Consider the following 18,158-nt stretch of genomic DNA (forward strand, 5'->3'; position numbering starts at 1 on the left):
AACATTTTGTTATGTGCATTGAGTACTACACGCACAGCACTCAAACTTTCTTTCTATCCAAGACAAAATTAACAAAACATAAGAACAGGAAGTAGTAATTCTAGGTACTGGGAAAACCATAGTGTATCAGAATAATTATGAGCAATTTATATTGATTTCAGATGCTACTTCATGAACACATATAAATTAGCGTTCTGCTGGCAGAACCCTATTGCTGCCGTGTACAGTATCTAGAAAAGCCAAGCATAGGTGGTTCTTCAAGAAAGATAGTGAAACATGCAAAACAGGAAAAGGGAGAGGGAGGACCCACAGAACAGGTTTTTCCTTTGATGAAGATGGAGCCCTGCAGAACCTCAATCTGCATCCTGGGGATTCTGGAGAGAACCTGTGTAATGGGGAAACGGCAGCTAAAGTAACAGTGTTGACAGGTTAGAGCTTTCCAAATAGCATTTTATCTATTTAATTGTCCGTGTTTTATTTTAACAGTGACATTTTCATTTAATTAAAAGATCAGGCTCAACAATCAACTTCATCACTTCCTAGTAAAAAGCAGTGAGAGAAAGCGTTGGGGGAACCACACTTTAGAGAAACCTCTAATCCCATTCCCCTTTCATTTAAAATGCCATGCTTATGCCTGACTTGATTATGAATGTATTTTTGCAAACCCAGATCACCTCAACATCCAGAGTACCACTGCTGTTATGAAAACAGGTAACACACAGCAACACTATGCAATTCTTATCACAAGTATAAAAATAACACCAAAATCTAGGGTTTTAACTTTGTGCTGTGAAAGTAAATTCTATGACCGATATTCCTCACCATATATTTTCAGATGTTGTTGGGAGAGATAAGGACCTACAAATGGTAGGTTGTCCACAGACATTCAGACACAAATTAGACTGAATGAAAAGTATATCAAATCTCTGTTTTTGCTCTTTGTGGTGAAACTAAAATGGCAGTGTGTGTTGGTCAAAACTGAGGGTCTTGATAAACAAGAACATAAGTGCCACCCAGCTTTATGTTTGTCGTTAGCAACCCTCCGTGCTGTGCTCACTACAGACAGAGAGCATGAACTTTCGACCTGCTATCTTTAATACAGGTGACATTTTCACATATTGAACTGTGCTTTTGTCTGTCAGTTGTGGTGATGAAAGCTGTCGTTGGACTATGCGTCGTGTTGCTTTTGGCTGGAATGCTGGGCCTTTTGCTGATAGACTGAACAGGAAGAAAGAATTGCAGTACAGGTAAAAATGTCTAAAAACTCTGTTCTATTATGTACCTCTGATGTTGTTTGTACAGGCATTAGGTCCATATTAAGATATTACATTGGCCTATGTGGTCATGCAACAACCTTTTTACAAACATGTGATACGATCACCTTATTTCCTATAGTGAGAGGACACAAGCAGGAAGGAGCTCCAGACTAGGTGCTTGTCAAATCTAGGTAAAGAACACTGTCTAATTGTTTGCTACCAGAAAAGTCCCAAAAGTAGGGTTTGTGTGAAAACAAGTGATTGTTTCATATTTTGTCTTATAGGGTCTGAGATTACACAGGGTGATGGGGAAGGAGTGAGTGCAAATGAATACATCTCATTGTAAACTGAAAGCATTGCTGAAATGAATGTTTGTGTCTCAGGGCCCTTCTCATGTGGAAGACACTGAGGTTCATTTTGCATCTCTGGGTCGGCAGAACTGGAGGGAAACATCGAGGGTACAGGGAGACCTGCATCACGTCATCTATTCCGCTATGGTCACTGCTAGACCAGCATTCCAGGGTTTGAAGAGAATAACACATTGATTTGACGGTTTGACTCCTTAACAGACAGTTCGTATTTTATTTAGTTTTATTACAGTGCAACTACATTTTACAAAATTTGCTCTTTAATAATATAGTACATTTATTTGCGCCTTTCAAGGTACCCAAGATATGATTATTTTATCCAACTAATTCTATATCCTGTTGCCTTAAAATGTTTTTATTGAGATTCTTTGGAGAACATTAACAATAATTCTTACATTAGCCTTTTCAACATTTACAGAGACACACATACATGCATGAATCAAAATACAATCTTATTTCCATCAAGAATGGATATTCCAAGAACCATGTCAGAAGTACATGTGATGTATCATGTGCCTGTGTGAACACATTGGGCCACTGTTGCATAGATGACATCCCCCTGGGCCAATCCTGGCACTCGGTGATCAGCGGGGCGGGCATTACCAACGTGCTTCAGACTGGCATATTGCAGATCCACTTCCTGTGGAAAACATATCCATCATGATTAGAGATGAAATATTACCATCATGCCATCCAAACCTCTCGGCCGTACATTTACAGTTAGATAAGGTTTAGTCCTAACTGTTATGACTCAATCATTTACAGAAGTACTTTTACCTTGAGACTTGAATTCCTGTTCACACAGGTGTTGCACAAACATGTTGTTTTACCTGAAAGAGGGAACAATTTAGTTTTAAAGGGGCAATCTGCAGTTCAAACAATAAGAAAAAGGTAACCCCACCACTGCTTTGGTAAATAGGTGAGCAATGGGTCTGGAGAGATGGAACCACTCTCAAATTCATAGGCAGAGCTACGGATGCAAGGACTGACCATCCATGAGATCAAATTATATTTTCATCATGTTTTGAGGATATACAGTGTTTGTTACCATTACAGTGTTTATAAGCATTGGAGTAAAACAATCTTATATTTGGGGTTTTGATGGGGTAGGACAGTTGAACTAAGCACATGAGGCATTTATGAGTGATATTCTTCAAGAATCAATGGCGACATGTTATTACTTTTAAAGGAAAAAAATGCATGAATCAACTGCAGATTTGCAATAGACTAACTCTGGTTTTGGAGCATAATGTCTCTTTAAGTAAACTTGTCAAACTTCAGATACGTTCAAAGTATTAACTGTTTGATTGTGTTTACATTTACAATTCAACCATAACAAGAATGGGAATTACCAAGATTTGTACATGTTCTGTTATAATCTCTACCCGGCACAGCCAGAAGAGGACTGGCCACCCCACATAGCCTGGTTCCTCTCTAGGTTTCTTCCTAGGTATTGGCCTTTCTAGGGAGTTTTTCCTAGCCACCGTGCTTCTACACCTGCATTACTTGCTGTTTGGGGTTTTAGGCTGGGTTTCTGTACAGCACTTTGAGATATCAGCTGATGTACGAAGGGCTATATAAATAAATTTGATTTGATTTGATTTGATTTGTACATTATCTTTCTATGTTTACAATACACTGTCTTACTTGCCTTTCTTGTCACTGCAGCAGGAAGTGAATGCAAAGTTAAAATTACACTCCACAGCACAGTCTATGTATAGAAAGTACAAGAGCAGACACCGTTGTGCTGATCACACACGGGAAGGAATTTTTCATTCAGATTTACGAGTTTTTCTGCCTTCTTGCTCTCACTATGTCAAACGTAAATCTCATCTTGGAGGCTCTGTCTACTGTCTCGGGTTGCAAGGTGGAATCAGCCACCATGGGAACACTTTCACTAACCCCACAGGACTTTGTCAATGTGGTCGCACTAAAGGAGTTCAACTCACAAGAGGGCCTTCTAGAGCTGGAATACCCAAGTTTGGGGACATTTTCTTTACCATGTGCCTTAGATTTACCAGATGCTTTTCCACTCCACAAACCACTGTGTCTGTGAACGTGAATGAGTTCTTTGATTCTCGGTATGACTACGACTTTACAAATGTTAAGGATGGGGAAACAGTGTTTATTCGGGGGAAATGAGCTGTACATCAGACCCTGTGGCTGGAACCGCATTGCCCTGAAGGTTTTTAACAAATACAGGGATGGAGATGGATGGTTGGGGACCGGAGATGAGGCTTGGCCAGTGTCCTTCTACAGACTGCTATGGACGGATCCCAGGGCATCATCAGGAATGATGGAGCTGGTGCTACTTTAGGAAGAGGAGTCTACTCAACACCGGACATTAACATAGCTGAGTAGTTCTCCAAGAGATTCACGTCCAAAGTAGATAACAAAACTTATAAGGTGGTGCTACAGAATAGGATCAACCCCCAGAAACGGAGAGAGAGTTGCTGACTGGTCTATGTGCCTGAGGAATCATCTCCGGTTCAAGAGAGCTATTGTGGAAAACTCCACCTGTCCTTATGGTCTGCTGCTTAAGGAAGTGTTGTAATCCATTAAGACAATGTTTGAAAGAGAAGTAAATAGGTTGATCAGAAAATGAAGAGATGTATCATCAGATCAATACTATACATTTCTATATCAACTAAGTAACCAGGTTGATTTGTTTTAATCATAGGATTAGCATAAGATTGAGTTTTTTTCAAGTGTAAATATAGCCTTTTACCTGATAGGCCACTATTATGGATGTGTGTTCAAGGGTAATAAAATTACCTAAAATAAGAGCGCATTTTTTATTTACATTATACTTTATTTCCAGTGACCCTGCCTTATCTAACCACATATTTTAAATCAGTTATCCTGTCTGGGAACGGGGTTCCGCTAGATGACACTCCTGGGACAACATGTTACACAATACATGTATGTTTTGTTCGATCAAGTTCATATTTATATCCAAAAACCTCAGCTTACATTTGGCTTTGCCTCCAAAACATCCCGTGAATTTGCACAGAGCCACATCAATTTACAGAAATACTCATAATAAACTTTGATAAATGATACAATTATTATGCACAGAATTATAGACATACTTCTCCTTAATGCAACCGCTTTGTCAGATTTCAAAAAAGCTTTACGAAAAAAGCAAACCATGCAATAATCTGAGTACGGCGCTCAGAGACCAAAACAAGCAAAACAGATATCCGCCATGTTGTGTAGTCAACAGAAGTCAGAATAGCATTATAAATATTCACTTACCTTTGATGATCTTCATCAGAATGCACCAAAGAAATCCCAGTTCCACAATAAATGTTTGTTCAGTTCGATAAAGTACATCATTTATGTCCAAATACCTCCTTGTTGTTCGCACCTTGAGTTCACAAATCCAAATTCATGATTCGCGATCACTAGGTCCAGACGACAAGTCAAAAAGTTCCGTTACAGTCTGTAGAAACGTGTCAAACGATGTATAGAATCAATCTTTAGGATGTTTTTAACATAAATCTTCAATACTGTTTCAACCGGAGAATTCCTTTGTCTGTAGAAATGCAATACAAGCTAACTCTCACGTGAACGTGCTCTGACAGACCACTGTCTCAAAGAGCCCTCATTCCCCCATCCTTCACAGTAGAAGCATCAAACAAGGTTCTAAAGACTGTTGACATCTAGTGGAAGCCTTAGGAAGTGCAATATGACCAATATCCCACTATCTTTGATAGGCAATGAGTTGAAAACCTACAAACCTCAGATTTCCCACTTCCTGGTTGGATTTTTTCTCAGGTTTTCGCCTGCCATATGAGTTATGTTATACTCACAGACATCATTCAAACAGTTTTAGAAACGTCAGAGTCTTTTCTACCCAAATCTACTAATACTATGCATATATTAGCAACTGGGACTGAGTAGCAGGCAGTTTACTCTGGGCACGCTTTTCATCCAAATGTGAAAATGCTGCTCCCTATCCCAAACAGGTTATTTTGGTAAAAGTGTGCTTTTTAAGTACATATAACTTCACTATTGAAAAGCTGTAGTCACAGCATCTATACAGCACCAATATTGGACAATGCTACCTAGTTGTATTCTTGTGGTATTCCTTTTCCATTTGTTTACTTATATGAACAATTAGCCTCATGATAATTTGTTAGTGTGTTTATTAGTAATCCACACTGAACAAAAATATAAACGCAACATGCAACAATATCAAAGTAGACCCCCACTAGCCTTCGCATAGAGTTGATCAGGCTATTGATTGTGGCCTTCGGAATGTTGTCCCACTCCTCTTAAATGTCTGGGCGAAGGTTGGAAATTGGCGGGTACTGGAACACACTGTCATACACACCGACCCAGAGCATACCAAACAAGCTCAATGAGTGACAGGTCTGGTGAGTATGCATGTCATGGAAGAACTGGGACATTTTCAGCTTCCAAGAATTGTGTAGAGATGGGGCAGTGCACACTCATGCTGAAATATGAGGTGATGGTGGCGGATGAATGGCATGACTATGGGCCTCAGCATCTCATCACGGCATCCCTGTGGATTCAAATTGCCATCGATAAAATGCAATTGTGTTCGTTGTCCGTAGCTTATGCCTGATCAAACCGGGGTGCATCCTTGAAGATCACACTTCTCCAGCGTGCTAGTGGACATTGAAAGTGAGCATATGTACACTGACGTTGGTTACCTGCAGTCAGGTCAAGACTCTGGTGAGGACGGAGATGAACTTCCCTGAGACGGTTTCTGACAGTTGTGCAGAAATTCTTCAGTTGTGCAAACCACAGTTTCATCAGTTGTCCAGTGGCTGGTCTCAGACGATCCCGCAGGTGAAGAAGCCGGATGTGGACACCCTGGTCTGGTGTAGTTACAAGTGATCTGCGGTTGTGAGGCCAGTTGGACATACTGCCACATTCTCTAAAACGTTGTTAGAGGCGGCTTATGGTAGAGAAATTAACATTCAATTATCTGGCAAGAGCTCTGGTGGACAGTCCTTCAGTCAGCATGCCAATTGCACGCTTCTTCAAAACTTGAGACATCTCTGGCATTGTGTTGTGACAAAACTGAAAATATTACAGTGGCCTTTTATTGTCCCCAGCACAAGCTGCACCTGTGTAATGATCATGCTGTTTAATAAGCTCCTGGATATGCCACACCTGTCAGGTGGATGGACTATATTGGCGAAGGAGAAATGGTCACAAACAGGGATCTTAACAAATTTGTGCACAAAATTTGAGAGAAATAAGCTTTTTGTGCATTTGGAAAATTTCTGGGATCTTTTATTTCTTTTAGTTGAGGATGTCCTTTGAGAGATGTCCAATGCTTGATACACACGGCAAACTCTTGTATGTGGAAAAACCCAGCAGCGTTGCAGTTCTTAACACAAACTGGTGTGCCTGGCACGTACTACCATACCACGTTCAAAGGCGCTTAAATCATTTTGCCATGCCCATTCACTCTCTGAATGACACATATACACAATCCATGTCTCAAGGCTTAAAAATCTTTACTTAACCTGTCTTTAACAAGTGACATCAATAAGGGATAGTTTTCATCTGGATTCACCTGATCAGTATGTCATGGAAAGAACAGGTGTTCATAATGTTTTGTACACTTGTGTGTATACAGTCTGTAATAACCGGACAGTTTATTAGGTACACCACCCATTCACGAGAATGGATCGCTCCTACAGACAGTGGGTCATGTGGCCGTGGCTTGCTATATAAAGCAGGCATACAGGAATCGAGGCATTCAGTTACTGTTCATTTGAACATTAGAATGGGCAAAACAAGTGACCTAAGCGACTTTGAGCGTGGTATGATTGTTGGTGCCAGGCACGACAGATCCAGTATGTTAGAAACGGCCATCCTCCTGGGCATTTCACGCATGACAGAGTCTAGGGTTAAATGAGAAGGGTGCAAGAAACAAAAACATCCAGTCAGCGGCAGTCCTGTGGGCGAAAACAGCTCTTTGATGAGAGAGGTCGAAGGAGAATGGCAGACCCTAGACCCACTCTAGTTTGCATACCGCCCCATTAGATCCACAGAAAACTTGGTTGCCTCTGCCAGGAGGCTGACACTTGGCTGCAAGTGAAACTTCCAGCGGGACAATAACCCCAAGCACACATCAAAATCCTCAAAGAAGTGGTTAATTGACCACAAATCAACATTTTCGGACATGAACCCCATTGAAAACCTGTGGTTTGATTTGAAGAGGGCCGTCCATAAGCGCAGACGAAGGATATCAAGGATCTGGAAAGATTCTGTATGGAGGAATGGTCTAAGATTCCTCCCGATGTGTTCTCCAATCTGATAAATATTTTAGAAAAAGGGTAGGGTGATGGAGTGTTGTAAACAGGGGTGCCAATAATTTTGACTCCTATCTTTTTAAGAATTTTGGTATTACTTGCTAAAGAAAATCTCTTTCTCTAAAATAATATACAGTGGCAAGAAAAAGTATGTGAACCCTTTGGAAATACCTGGATTTCTGCATAAATTGGTCATAAAATTGAACCTGATCTTCATCTAGGTCACAACAATAAACAGTCTGCTTAAACTAATAACAAACAATTATACATTTTCATGTCTTTATTGGACACACCGTGTAAACATTCACAGTGCAGGTTGGGAAAAGTATTTGAACCCTTGGATTTAATAACTGGTTGACCCTCCTTTGGCATATACTTCTGTTTGATGCACTGATGAGAAATAAGTGCAAACTTTCCTCTATACATATAGGGCGGCAAGCCAAGGAATTGCAGAAAGCTCACCTGACCGGATACAGAGTCCAAAGAGACAGAGGGCGCCGAACAAGACTGAGACTGGGGCAACACAGGCCAGGAGAGTCCAACACGACACCAATTCCCTCTCTGCCACCTCTGCGTCTGGAACACAAACCACACAGCGGTTACCACACACCAGCCCAGGGATAGGGTTGCTGTGGGAGGAGAGCTGAGCAGAAACAGAAACCTCAAACAAATCAAATCAAAATCAAATCTTATTGGTCACATAAACATGGTTAGCAGATGTTATTGCGAGTGTAGCGAAATGCTTATGCTTCTATATCCGACAGTACAGCAGTAATATCAACAATTCCACAACAAAACCTAATACACACAATCTAGTAAAGGAATGGAATAAGAATATATAAATATAAAAAATATATGGATGAGCAGTGACAGAGCGGCTAAGATGCGATAGATAGAAGAGATAGTGTAGGATACAGTATACAGTCTATACATACAGTATGAGATGAGTAATGCCAGATATGTTAACATTCTTAAAGTGCCGTTATTAAAGTGAATAGTGTTCCATGTATTAAAGTGTCCAATGATATCAAGTCTAAGTAGGCATCCGCCTCTCTGTGCTAGTGGGGGCTGTTTAATAATCTGATGGCCTTGAGATAGAATCTGTTTTTCAATCTCTCGGTCCCAGCTTTGATGCACCTGTACTGACCTCACCTTCTGGATAGAAGCAGGGTGAACAGGCAGTGGCTCGGGTGGTTATTGTCCTTGATGATCTTTTTTGCCTTCCTGTGACATCGGGTGTTGTAGGTGTCCTGGAGGGCAGGTAGTTTGCGATATGTGATATGTTGTGCAGACCGCACCACCCTCTGGAGAGCCCTTTGGTTGTGGGTGGTGCAGTTGCCGTACCAGGCGGTGATACAGCCCGACAAGATGCTCTCAATTGTGCACCTGTAAACGTTTGTGAGGGTTTTCAATGACAAGCCACATTTATTCAGCCTCCTGAGGTTGAAGAGGCGGTGTTGCGCCTTCTTCACCACACTGTCTGTGTGGGTGGACCATTTCAGATTGTCGGTGATATGTACACTGAGGAACTTAAAACTTTTCACCTTCTCCACTGCTGTCCTGTCGATGTAGATAGTGGGGTGCTCCCTTTGCTGTTTCCTGAAGTCCATGAGCATCTCTTTTGTCTTGCTGACATTGAGTGAGAGGTTATTTTCCTGACACCACATTCCGAGAGCCTTCCCCTCCTCCCTGTAGGCTGTCTCGCCATTGTTGGTAATCAAGTTGTGTCATCTGCAAACTTGATGATTGAGTTGGAGGCGTGCATAGCCATGCAGTTGTGGGTGAACAGTGAGTACAGGAGGGGGCTGAGAACGCACCCTTGTGGGGCCCTAGTGTTGAGGATCAGCGGAGTGGAGATGTTGTTTTCTACCTTCATCACCTGGGGGTGGCCCGTCAGGAAGTCCAGAACCCAATTGCACAGGGCGGGGTCGAGACCCAGGGTCTCAAGCTTAATGATGAGTTTGGAGGTTACTATGGTGTTGAATGCTGAGCTGGAGTCAATGAACAGCATTCTTACATAGGTATTCCTCTTGTCCAGATGGGATAGGGCAGTGTGCAGTGTGATGGCGATTGCATTGTCTGTGGACCTATTGCGGCGGTAAGCAAATGGGAGTGGGTCTAGGGTGTCAGGTAGGGTGGAGGTGATATAGTCCTTGACTAGTTTCTCAAAGCACTTCATGATGACAAAAGTGAGTGCTACGGGGCAATAGTCATTTAGTTCAGTTACCTTTGCTTTCTTGGGAACAGGAACAATGGTGGCCATCTTGAAGCATGTGGAGATTGCGAGGGTTAACACGTTTAAATGTTTTACTCACATTGGCCACGGAGGAGAGCCCACAGTCTTTGGTAGTGGGCCGCGTCGGTGGCACTGTATTGTCCTCAACGTGGGCAAAGAAGGTGTTTAGTTAGTCTGGAAGCAGGATGTCAATGTCTGCGATGGGGCTAGTGTTCTGTTTGTAATCCATGATTGTCTGTAGACCCTACCACATATGTCTCATGTTTGAGCCGTTGAATTGCGACTCCACTTTGTCTCTATACTGACACTTTGCTTATTTGATTGCCTTACGGAGGGAATAACTACACTGTTTGTATTCAGCCATATTCCCAGTCGCCTTGCCATGATTAAATGCGGTGGAACGTGCTTTCAGTTTAGCGCGAATGCTGCCATTCATCCACGGTTTCTGGTTAGGGAAGGTCTTAATTGTCACAGTGGGTACAATATCTCCTACACACTTCCTAATAAACTCGCTCACCGAGTCAGCGTATACATCTATGTTATTCTCTGAGGCTACCCTGAACATATCCCAGTCCATATCCCAGTGATTGAAACAATTTCGAAGCGTGGAATCCGATTGGTCAGACCAGCGTTGGATAGACCTAAGTACGGGCACTTCCTAATTTAGTTTCTGCCTATAGGAAGGGAGCAACAAGATGGAGTCGTGGTCAGATTTGCCAAAAGGAGGGTGGGGGAGGACCTTGTATGCATCGCGGAAGTTATAGTTGCAATGGTCGAGCGTGTTACTTGCTCGTGAACTGCATTCGATATGCTGATAGAATTTAGGTAGCCTTGTTCTCAATTTAGCTTTGTTAAAACCCCCAGCTACAATAAATGCAGCCTCAGGATATATGGTTTCCAGTTTGCATAAAGTCCAGTGAAGTTCCTTGAGGGTCGTCTTTGTATCGGCTTGAGGGGGGATATACACGGCTGTGACAATAACCGAGAAGAGTTCTCTTGGGAGATAATAAGGTCTGCATTTGATTGTGAGGAATTCTAGGTCAGGTGAACAAAAGGACTTGAGTTCCTGTATGTTGTTTACGATTACACTACGAGTCGTTAATCATGAAACATACACCCCCGCCCTTCTTCTTACCGGAGAGATGTTTATTCCTGTCAGCGCGAAGCACTGAAAATCCCGTTGCCTGTACCGACTCCGACAGCATATCCCAAGCTAGCCATGTTTCTGTGAAACAGAGTATGTTTACAATCCCAGAAATCTCTTCGGAAAGCAACTCTTGCCCTGATTTCGTTAACTTTGTTAACTAGGGACTGGACATAAGTGAGTAATATACTCGGAAGCGGTGGGTGGTGTGCGCGCCTCCAAAGGCTAACTAGAAGACCGCTTCGGCACCCTCTTCTCCGGCGACGTTGTTTTGGGTCAGCCTCTGGAATCAGTTCAAATGCCCTGGGAGGTGCAGACAAAGGATCTGCTTTGAAAAAGTTGCATTCCTGGTAGTAGTGCTGGTTGTGCTGGTAAGTTGACATCTCTCTGATATCCAATAGTTCTTCCAGGCTGTATGTAATAACACTTAAGGATTTCTGGGCTAACAATTTCTGGGGTAACGACCTCTTTAATTTTTCCACATTTTGTTACGTTACAGCCTTACTCTAAAATTGATTAGATTGTTTTTTTCCACCTGATCAATCTGACTTGCCTAGTTAAAAAAAGGTTACTTTTTTTGTTAATACATCTACACACAATACCCCATAATGACAAAGCAATTTCCGTTTACAAATGTGTAAAGAATAAAAAACTGAAACATCACATTTACAGAAGTATTCAGACCCTTTACTCAGTACTTTGTTTGAAGCACCTTTGGCAGTGATTACAGCCTTGAGTCATCTTTGATATGACGCTACAATCTTGGCACATCTGTATTTGAGGAGTTTCTCCCATTTTCAGGTATCCCCAGTGTTCAGGTTCCATTCCAGGCTCTGCCTGGCCACTCAAGGACATTCAGAGACTTGTCCCGAAGCCACTCCTGCATTGTCTTGGCTATGTGCTTTGGTTTGTTGTCCTGTTGGAAGGCGAGCCTTAGCCCCAGTCTGAGGTCCTGAGAGCTCTGGAGTAGGTTCTCATCAAGGATCTCTCTGTACTTTGCTCCGTTCATCTTTCCCTCGATCCTGACTAGTCTTCCAGTCCCTGCTGCTGAAAAACATACCAACAGCATGATGCTGCCACCACCATGCTTTACCGTAGGGATGGTGACAAGTTTCCTCCAGATGTGACACTTGGCATTCAGGCCAAGGAGTTCAATCTTGGTTTCATCAGACCAGAGAATCGTGTTTCTCATGATCTGAGAGTCTTTAGGTGCCTTTTGGCAAACTCCAAGCAGGCTATCATGTGCCTTTTACTGAGGAGTGGCTTCCGTCTGGCCAATCTACCATAAAGGCCTGATTGGTGGAGTGCTGCAGAGATGGTTGTCCTTCTGGAAGGTTCTCCCATCTCCACATAGAAATTCTGGAGCTCTGTCAGAGTGACCATCGGGTTCTTGGTCACCTCCCTGACCAAGGCCTTTCTCCCCAATTGCTTAGATTGGCTGGGCAGTTAGCTCTAGGAAGAGTCTTGGTGGTTCCAAACTTCTTCCCTTTAAGAATGATGGAGTCCACTGTGTTCTTGGGGACCTTCAATGCTGCAGAATTGTTTTGGTACCCTTCCCCAGATCTGTGCCTTGATAAAATCCTGTGGACAATTCCTTCGAACTCAGGGCTTGGTTTTTGTTCTGACATGTACTGTCAACTGTGTGACCTTATGTAGACAGGTGTGTGCCTTTACAAATAAATTCTAATCAATTGAATTTACCACAGGTGGTTTTCGACTTGTCATTAGGGGGTATTGTATGTAGCTTGATGAGGGAAAATGTATTTAATCCACTTTAGAATAAGGCTGTAACGTAACAAAATGTGGAAAAAGTGAAGCGGTCTGAATACTTTCAGAATGCACTGTATGTTACCCACAAGGTCAACTGTCTTTTTTTGGCCCTCCGTGTGGTCTCATGTTTAACCTCAAAGTATTTTTCTCTTGAAAAACTTACATGGAACACTGGACAGCATCGACTTTTTAAAATATTTTTTACCATATGGCCAACTCTACTTCTATAATGGTCACCTGCACAGAGCACTTTCAGTATGATGAATAACATCCCAAACATTTTCCTGAAAAGTTATTGTGATATGGAATCACATATTCAGGTATCTGAATATATACTGAACACAAATATAAACACAACATGCAACAATTTAAAAGATTTTACTGAGTTACAGTTCATATTAGGAAATCAGTTAATTAAAATAAATGTATTAGGCCCTAATCTATGGGAGGGCATAGGCCCAACCACTTTGGAGCCAGGCCTACCCACTGGGGAGCCAGGCCTAGTCAATCTGAATGAGTTTTTCACCACGAAAGGGCTTTATTACTGACAGAAATACTGGTGGCTGGTCTCAGACGATCCAGCAGGTAAAGAAGCCGGATGTGGAGGTCCTGGGCTGGCGTGGTTACACATGGTCTGAGGTTGTGAGGTGACGTTGGAGGCGGCTTATGATAGAGAAATTAATATTACATTCTCTGGCAACAGCTCTGGTGGACATTCCTTCAGTCAGCATGCCAATTTCACGCTCCCTCAAAACTTGAGACATCCGTGGCGTTGTGTGGCAAAACTGCACATTTTAGAGTGGCCTTTTATTGTCCTCAGCACAAAGTGCACCTGTGTAATGATCATGCTCTTAAATCAGCTTATTGATATGCCACACCTGTCAGGTGGATGGATTGTCTTGGCAAAGGAGAAATGCTCACTAACAGGGATGTAAACAAATTTCTGCACAAATGGAAAAATAAGCTTTTTCTGCGTATGGAAAATTTCTGGGATCTTTTATTTCAGCTCATGAAACCAACACTTTACATGTTGCACTTATATTTTTATTCAGTGTACAGTACATACATACATTTTTTTGTATATATCTGAATACCCTGTGCACATGGTTAAAAATCAAATCAAATCAAATTTTATTTGTCACATACACATGGTTAGCAGATGTTAATGCGAGTGTAGCGAAATGCTTGTGCTTCTAGTTCCGACAATGCAGTAATAACCAACAAGTAATCTAACTAACAATTCCAAAACTACTGTCTTATACACAGTGTAAGGGGATAAAGAATATGTACATAAGGATATATGAATGAGTGATGGTACAGAGCAGCATAGGCAAGATACAGTAGATGGTATCGAGTACAGTATATATATAGATGAGTATGTAAACAAAGTGGCATAGTTAAAGTGGCTAGTGATACATGTATTACATAAGGAGACAGTCGATGATATAGAGTACAGTATATACGTATGCATATGAGATGAATAATGTAGGGTAAGTAACATTATATAAGGTAGCATTGTTTAAAGTGGCTAGTGATATATTTACATCATTTCCCATCAATTCCCATTATTTAAGTGGCTGGAGTTGAGTCAGTGTCAGTGTGTTGGCAGCAGCCACTCAATGTTAGTGGTGGCTGTTTAACAGTCTGATGGCCTTGAGATAGAAGCTGTTTTTCAGTCTCTCGGTCCCAGCTTCGATGCACCTGTACTGACCTCGCCTTCTGGATGATAGCGGGGTGAACAGGCAGTGGCTCGGGTGGTTGATGTCCTTGATGATCTTTATGGCCTTCCTGTAACATCGGGTGGTGTAGGTGTCCTGGAGGGCAGGTAGTTTGCCCCCGGTGATGCGTTGTGCAGACCTCACTACCCTCTGGAGAGCCTTACGGTTGAGGGCGGAGCAGTTTCCGTACCAGGAGGTGATACAGCCCGCCAGGATGCTCTCGATTGTGCATCTGTAGAAGTTTGTGAGTGCTTTTGGTGACAAGCCAAATTTCTTCAGCCTCCTGAGGTTGAAGAGGCGCTGCTGCGCCTTCTTCACGATGCTGTCTGTGTGAGTGGACCAATTCAGTTTGTCTGTGATGTGTATGCCGAGGAACTTAAAACTTGCTACCCTCTCCACTACTGTTCCATCGATGTGGATAGGGGGGTGTTCCCTCTGCTGTTTCCTGAAGTCCACAATCATCTCCTTAGTTTTGTTGACGTTGAGTGTGAGGTTATTTTCCTGACACCACACTCCGAGGGCCCTCACCTCCTCCCTGTAGGCCGTCTCGTCGTTGTTGGTAATCAAGCTTACCACTGTTGTGTCGTCCGCAAACTTGATGATTGAGTTGGAGGCGTGCGTGGCCACGCAGTCGTGGGTGAACAGGGAGTACAGGAGAGGGCTCAGAATGCACCCTTGTGGGGCCCCAGTGTTGAGGATCAGCGGGGAGGAGATGTTGTTGCCTACCCTCACCACCTGGGGGCGGCCCGTCAGGAAGTCCAGTACCCAGTTGCACAGGGCGGGGTCGAGACCCAGGGTCTCGAGCTTGATGACGAGCTTGGAGGGTACTATGGTGTTGAATGCCGAGCTGTAGTCAATGAACAGCATTCTCACATAGGTATTCCTCTTGTCGAGATGGGTTAGGGCAGTGTGCAGTGTGGTTGAGATTGCATCGTCTGTGGACCTATTTGGGCGGTAAGCAAATTGGAGTGGGTCTAGGGTGTCAGGTAGGGTGGAGGTGATATGGTCCTTGACTAGTCTCTCAAAGCACTTCATGATTACGGAAGTGAGTGCTACGGGGCGGTAGTCGTTTAGCTCAGTTACCTTAGCTTTCTTGGGAACAGGAACAATGGTGGCCCTCTTGAAGCATGTGGGAACAGCAGACTGGTATAGGGATTGATTGAATATGTCCGTAAACACACCGGCCAGCTGGTCTGCGCATGCTCTGAGGGCGCGGCTGGGGATGCCGTCTGGGCCTGCAGCCTTGCGAGGGTTAACACGTTTAAATGTCTTACTCACCTCGGCTGCAGTGAAGGAGAGACCGCATGTTTTCGTTGCAGGCCGTGTCAGTGGCTGCCTGGGAGCAAGACATCCTGGTCCGTGACTGGGCTGGATTTCTTCCTGTAGTCCGTGATTGACTGTAGACCCTGCCACATGCCTCTTGTGTCTGAGCCGTTGAATTGAGATTCTACTTTGTCTCTGTACTGACGCTTAGCTTGTTTGATAGCCTTGCGGAGGGAATAGCTGCACTGTTTGTATTCGGTCATGTTCCCAGACACCTTGCCCTGATTAAAAGCAGTGGTTCGCGCTTTCAGTTTCACGCGAATGCTGCCATCAATCCACGGTTTCTGGTTAGGGAATGTTTTAATCGTTGCTATGGGAACGACATCTTCAACGCACGTTCTAATGAACTCGCACACCGAATCAGCGTATTCGTCAATATTGTTATCTGACGCAATACGAAACATATCCCAGTCCACGTGATGGAAGCAGTCTTGGAGTGTGGAGTCAGCTTGGTCGGACCAGCGTTGGACAGACCTCAGCGTGGGAGCCTCTTGTTTTAGTTTCTGTCTGTAGGCAGGGATCAACAAAATGGAGTCGTGGTCAGCTTTTCCGAAAGGGGGGCGGGGCAGGGCCTTATATGCGTCGCGGAAGTTAGAGTAACAATGATCCAAGGTCTTTCCACCCCTGGTTGCGCAATCGATATGCTGATAAAATTTAGGGAGTCTTGTTTTCAGATTAGCCTTGTTAAAATCCCCAGCTACAATGAATGCAGCCTCCGGATAAATGGTTTCCAGTTTGCAAAGAGTTAAATAAAGATCGTTCAGAGCCATCGATGTGTCTGCTTGGGGGGGAGGGGGTATATACGGCCTACATTTGATTGTGAGGAATTCTAAATCAGGTGAACAGAAGGATTTGAGTTCCTGTATGTTTCTTTCATCACACCATGTCACGTTAGCCATAAGGCATACGCCCCCGGTTACATGACCTCTGTATAAGTAACGCAAGGTTTTGAGACATTATTATAAAGGTACCTATTCAGTACACTAAAGACAAGCTAATGCATTTCTTAGACTCTGCAAAATACATATTTGACTAATATAATGATGACCAACAACATACCTGTAAAAGTCAGGCGGATGCCTTTTCCAAATCGCACTGTCCCATTGTAGCGACCAGCACAGTAGTACAATCCCAAATCTGCTTCTGTCACCACAATGATCTCCAAACTGTTGTTTTCCTTTGTGTCAAAGTGACCCATGTCTTCCTTAATAACTGCTGCAGTATTTAGAAAATGTGATAGCCTGGTAACAGTTATAAGGGTGACAAGTTCCTCTGAGCGCATTTGGAACCAGATTATTTCTCTGCTGTTTGTGAGGTTGCACGACAGGGAAGCATTTTGTCCAGCCTGAACAAAATGGACCACAGCTGATGCGGACAGAAAGTGTAGTCCAGAAACATCTAGAAAAGAACAGGAAATTGCTTATTGAATCCATTTGCAAACTATCTATCAGTGCCGGCTGGTGGGAGATGTGCTCATTGTAATGGCTGGATTGGAGTAAATGAAATGGTATCAAACTTATCAGACATATGGAAACCTCATTGACATGTTCTGTCAATTCCATTCCAGCCATTACAATGAGCCCGTCCTCGTGTAGCTCCGTCCACTAGCGTCCTCTGCTATCTATCTATCTATCTATCTATCTATCTATCTATCTATCTATCTATCTATCTATCTATCTATCTATCTATCTATCTATCTATCTATCTATCTATCTATCTAGTATCAGTACCTACATGTCTGTCTTTCTATCAATCAATCAATCAGTCAGTCAGTCAGTCAGTCTCACCATCCATCTATCCATCCATCAATATACTTACAAAAGAAAATGAGCAGGTAGACACATTTCCCCATAATCGCATGATATTTCACCTGTGAAGATGGCATTCTATTCATTACTAGACAACCCGAATTAATGTACTATAGAGAAAGCCTATGGTACAGTATATGGTAATGGCTTGAATGGGGAAATGCTTATGTACCCGAGAAAGACCACCACATTTGACATTGTTTGCGTCTGAGGCTGAGCTGCGGTTTTAGACAATG

The 18,158-nt window shown here is 43.0% G+C and overlaps 1 protein-coding gene across 1 annotated transcript; it reads right to left on the reverse strand.

Moving 5' to 3' along the window:
• Positions 1-1,822: 1,822 nt before the first annotated feature.
• Positions 1,823-18,099, reverse strand: LOC109907507 (uncharacterized). Its single transcript, XM_020505499.2, has 5 exons — positions 17,933-18,099; positions 17,174-17,512; positions 8,386-8,499; positions 2,402-2,454; positions 1,823-2,264 (listed from the first exon to the last, which is right to left on the reverse strand). Exons 1-5 carry the CDS (start codon positions 18,006-18,008, stop codon positions 2,133-2,135), a joined length of 714 nt encoding a protein of 237 aa, XP_020361088.1. The 5' UTR covers positions 18,009-18,099; the 3' UTR covers positions 1,823-2,132.
• Positions 18,100-18,158: the final 59 nt, after the last annotated feature.

Source organism: Oncorhynchus kisutch, linkage group LG17 (genome assembly GCF_002021735.2).
Source record: "Oncorhynchus kisutch isolate 150728-3 linkage group LG17, Okis_V2, whole genome shotgun sequence".
Lineage (NCBI taxonomy): Eukaryota > Metazoa > Chordata > Actinopteri > Salmoniformes > Salmonidae > Oncorhynchus > Oncorhynchus kisutch.

Excerpts from the sequence above, each read along its gene's own strand:
- LOC109907507 (XM_020505499.2), bottom strand. The coding sequence starts at position 18,008 with ATGAATAGAATGCCATCTTCACAGGTGAAATATCATGCGATTATGGGG. Across the intron at positions 8,500-17,173 it reads CATCCGCCTGACTTTTACAG|ACGCAGAGGTGGCAGAGAGG; the intron begins GTATGTTGTTGG and ends TTTGTGTTCCAG. Across the intron at positions 2,265-2,401 it reads ACAGGAATTCAAGTCTCAAG|GAAGTGGATCTGCAATATGC; the intron begins GTAAAAGTACTT and ends TGTTTTCCACAG.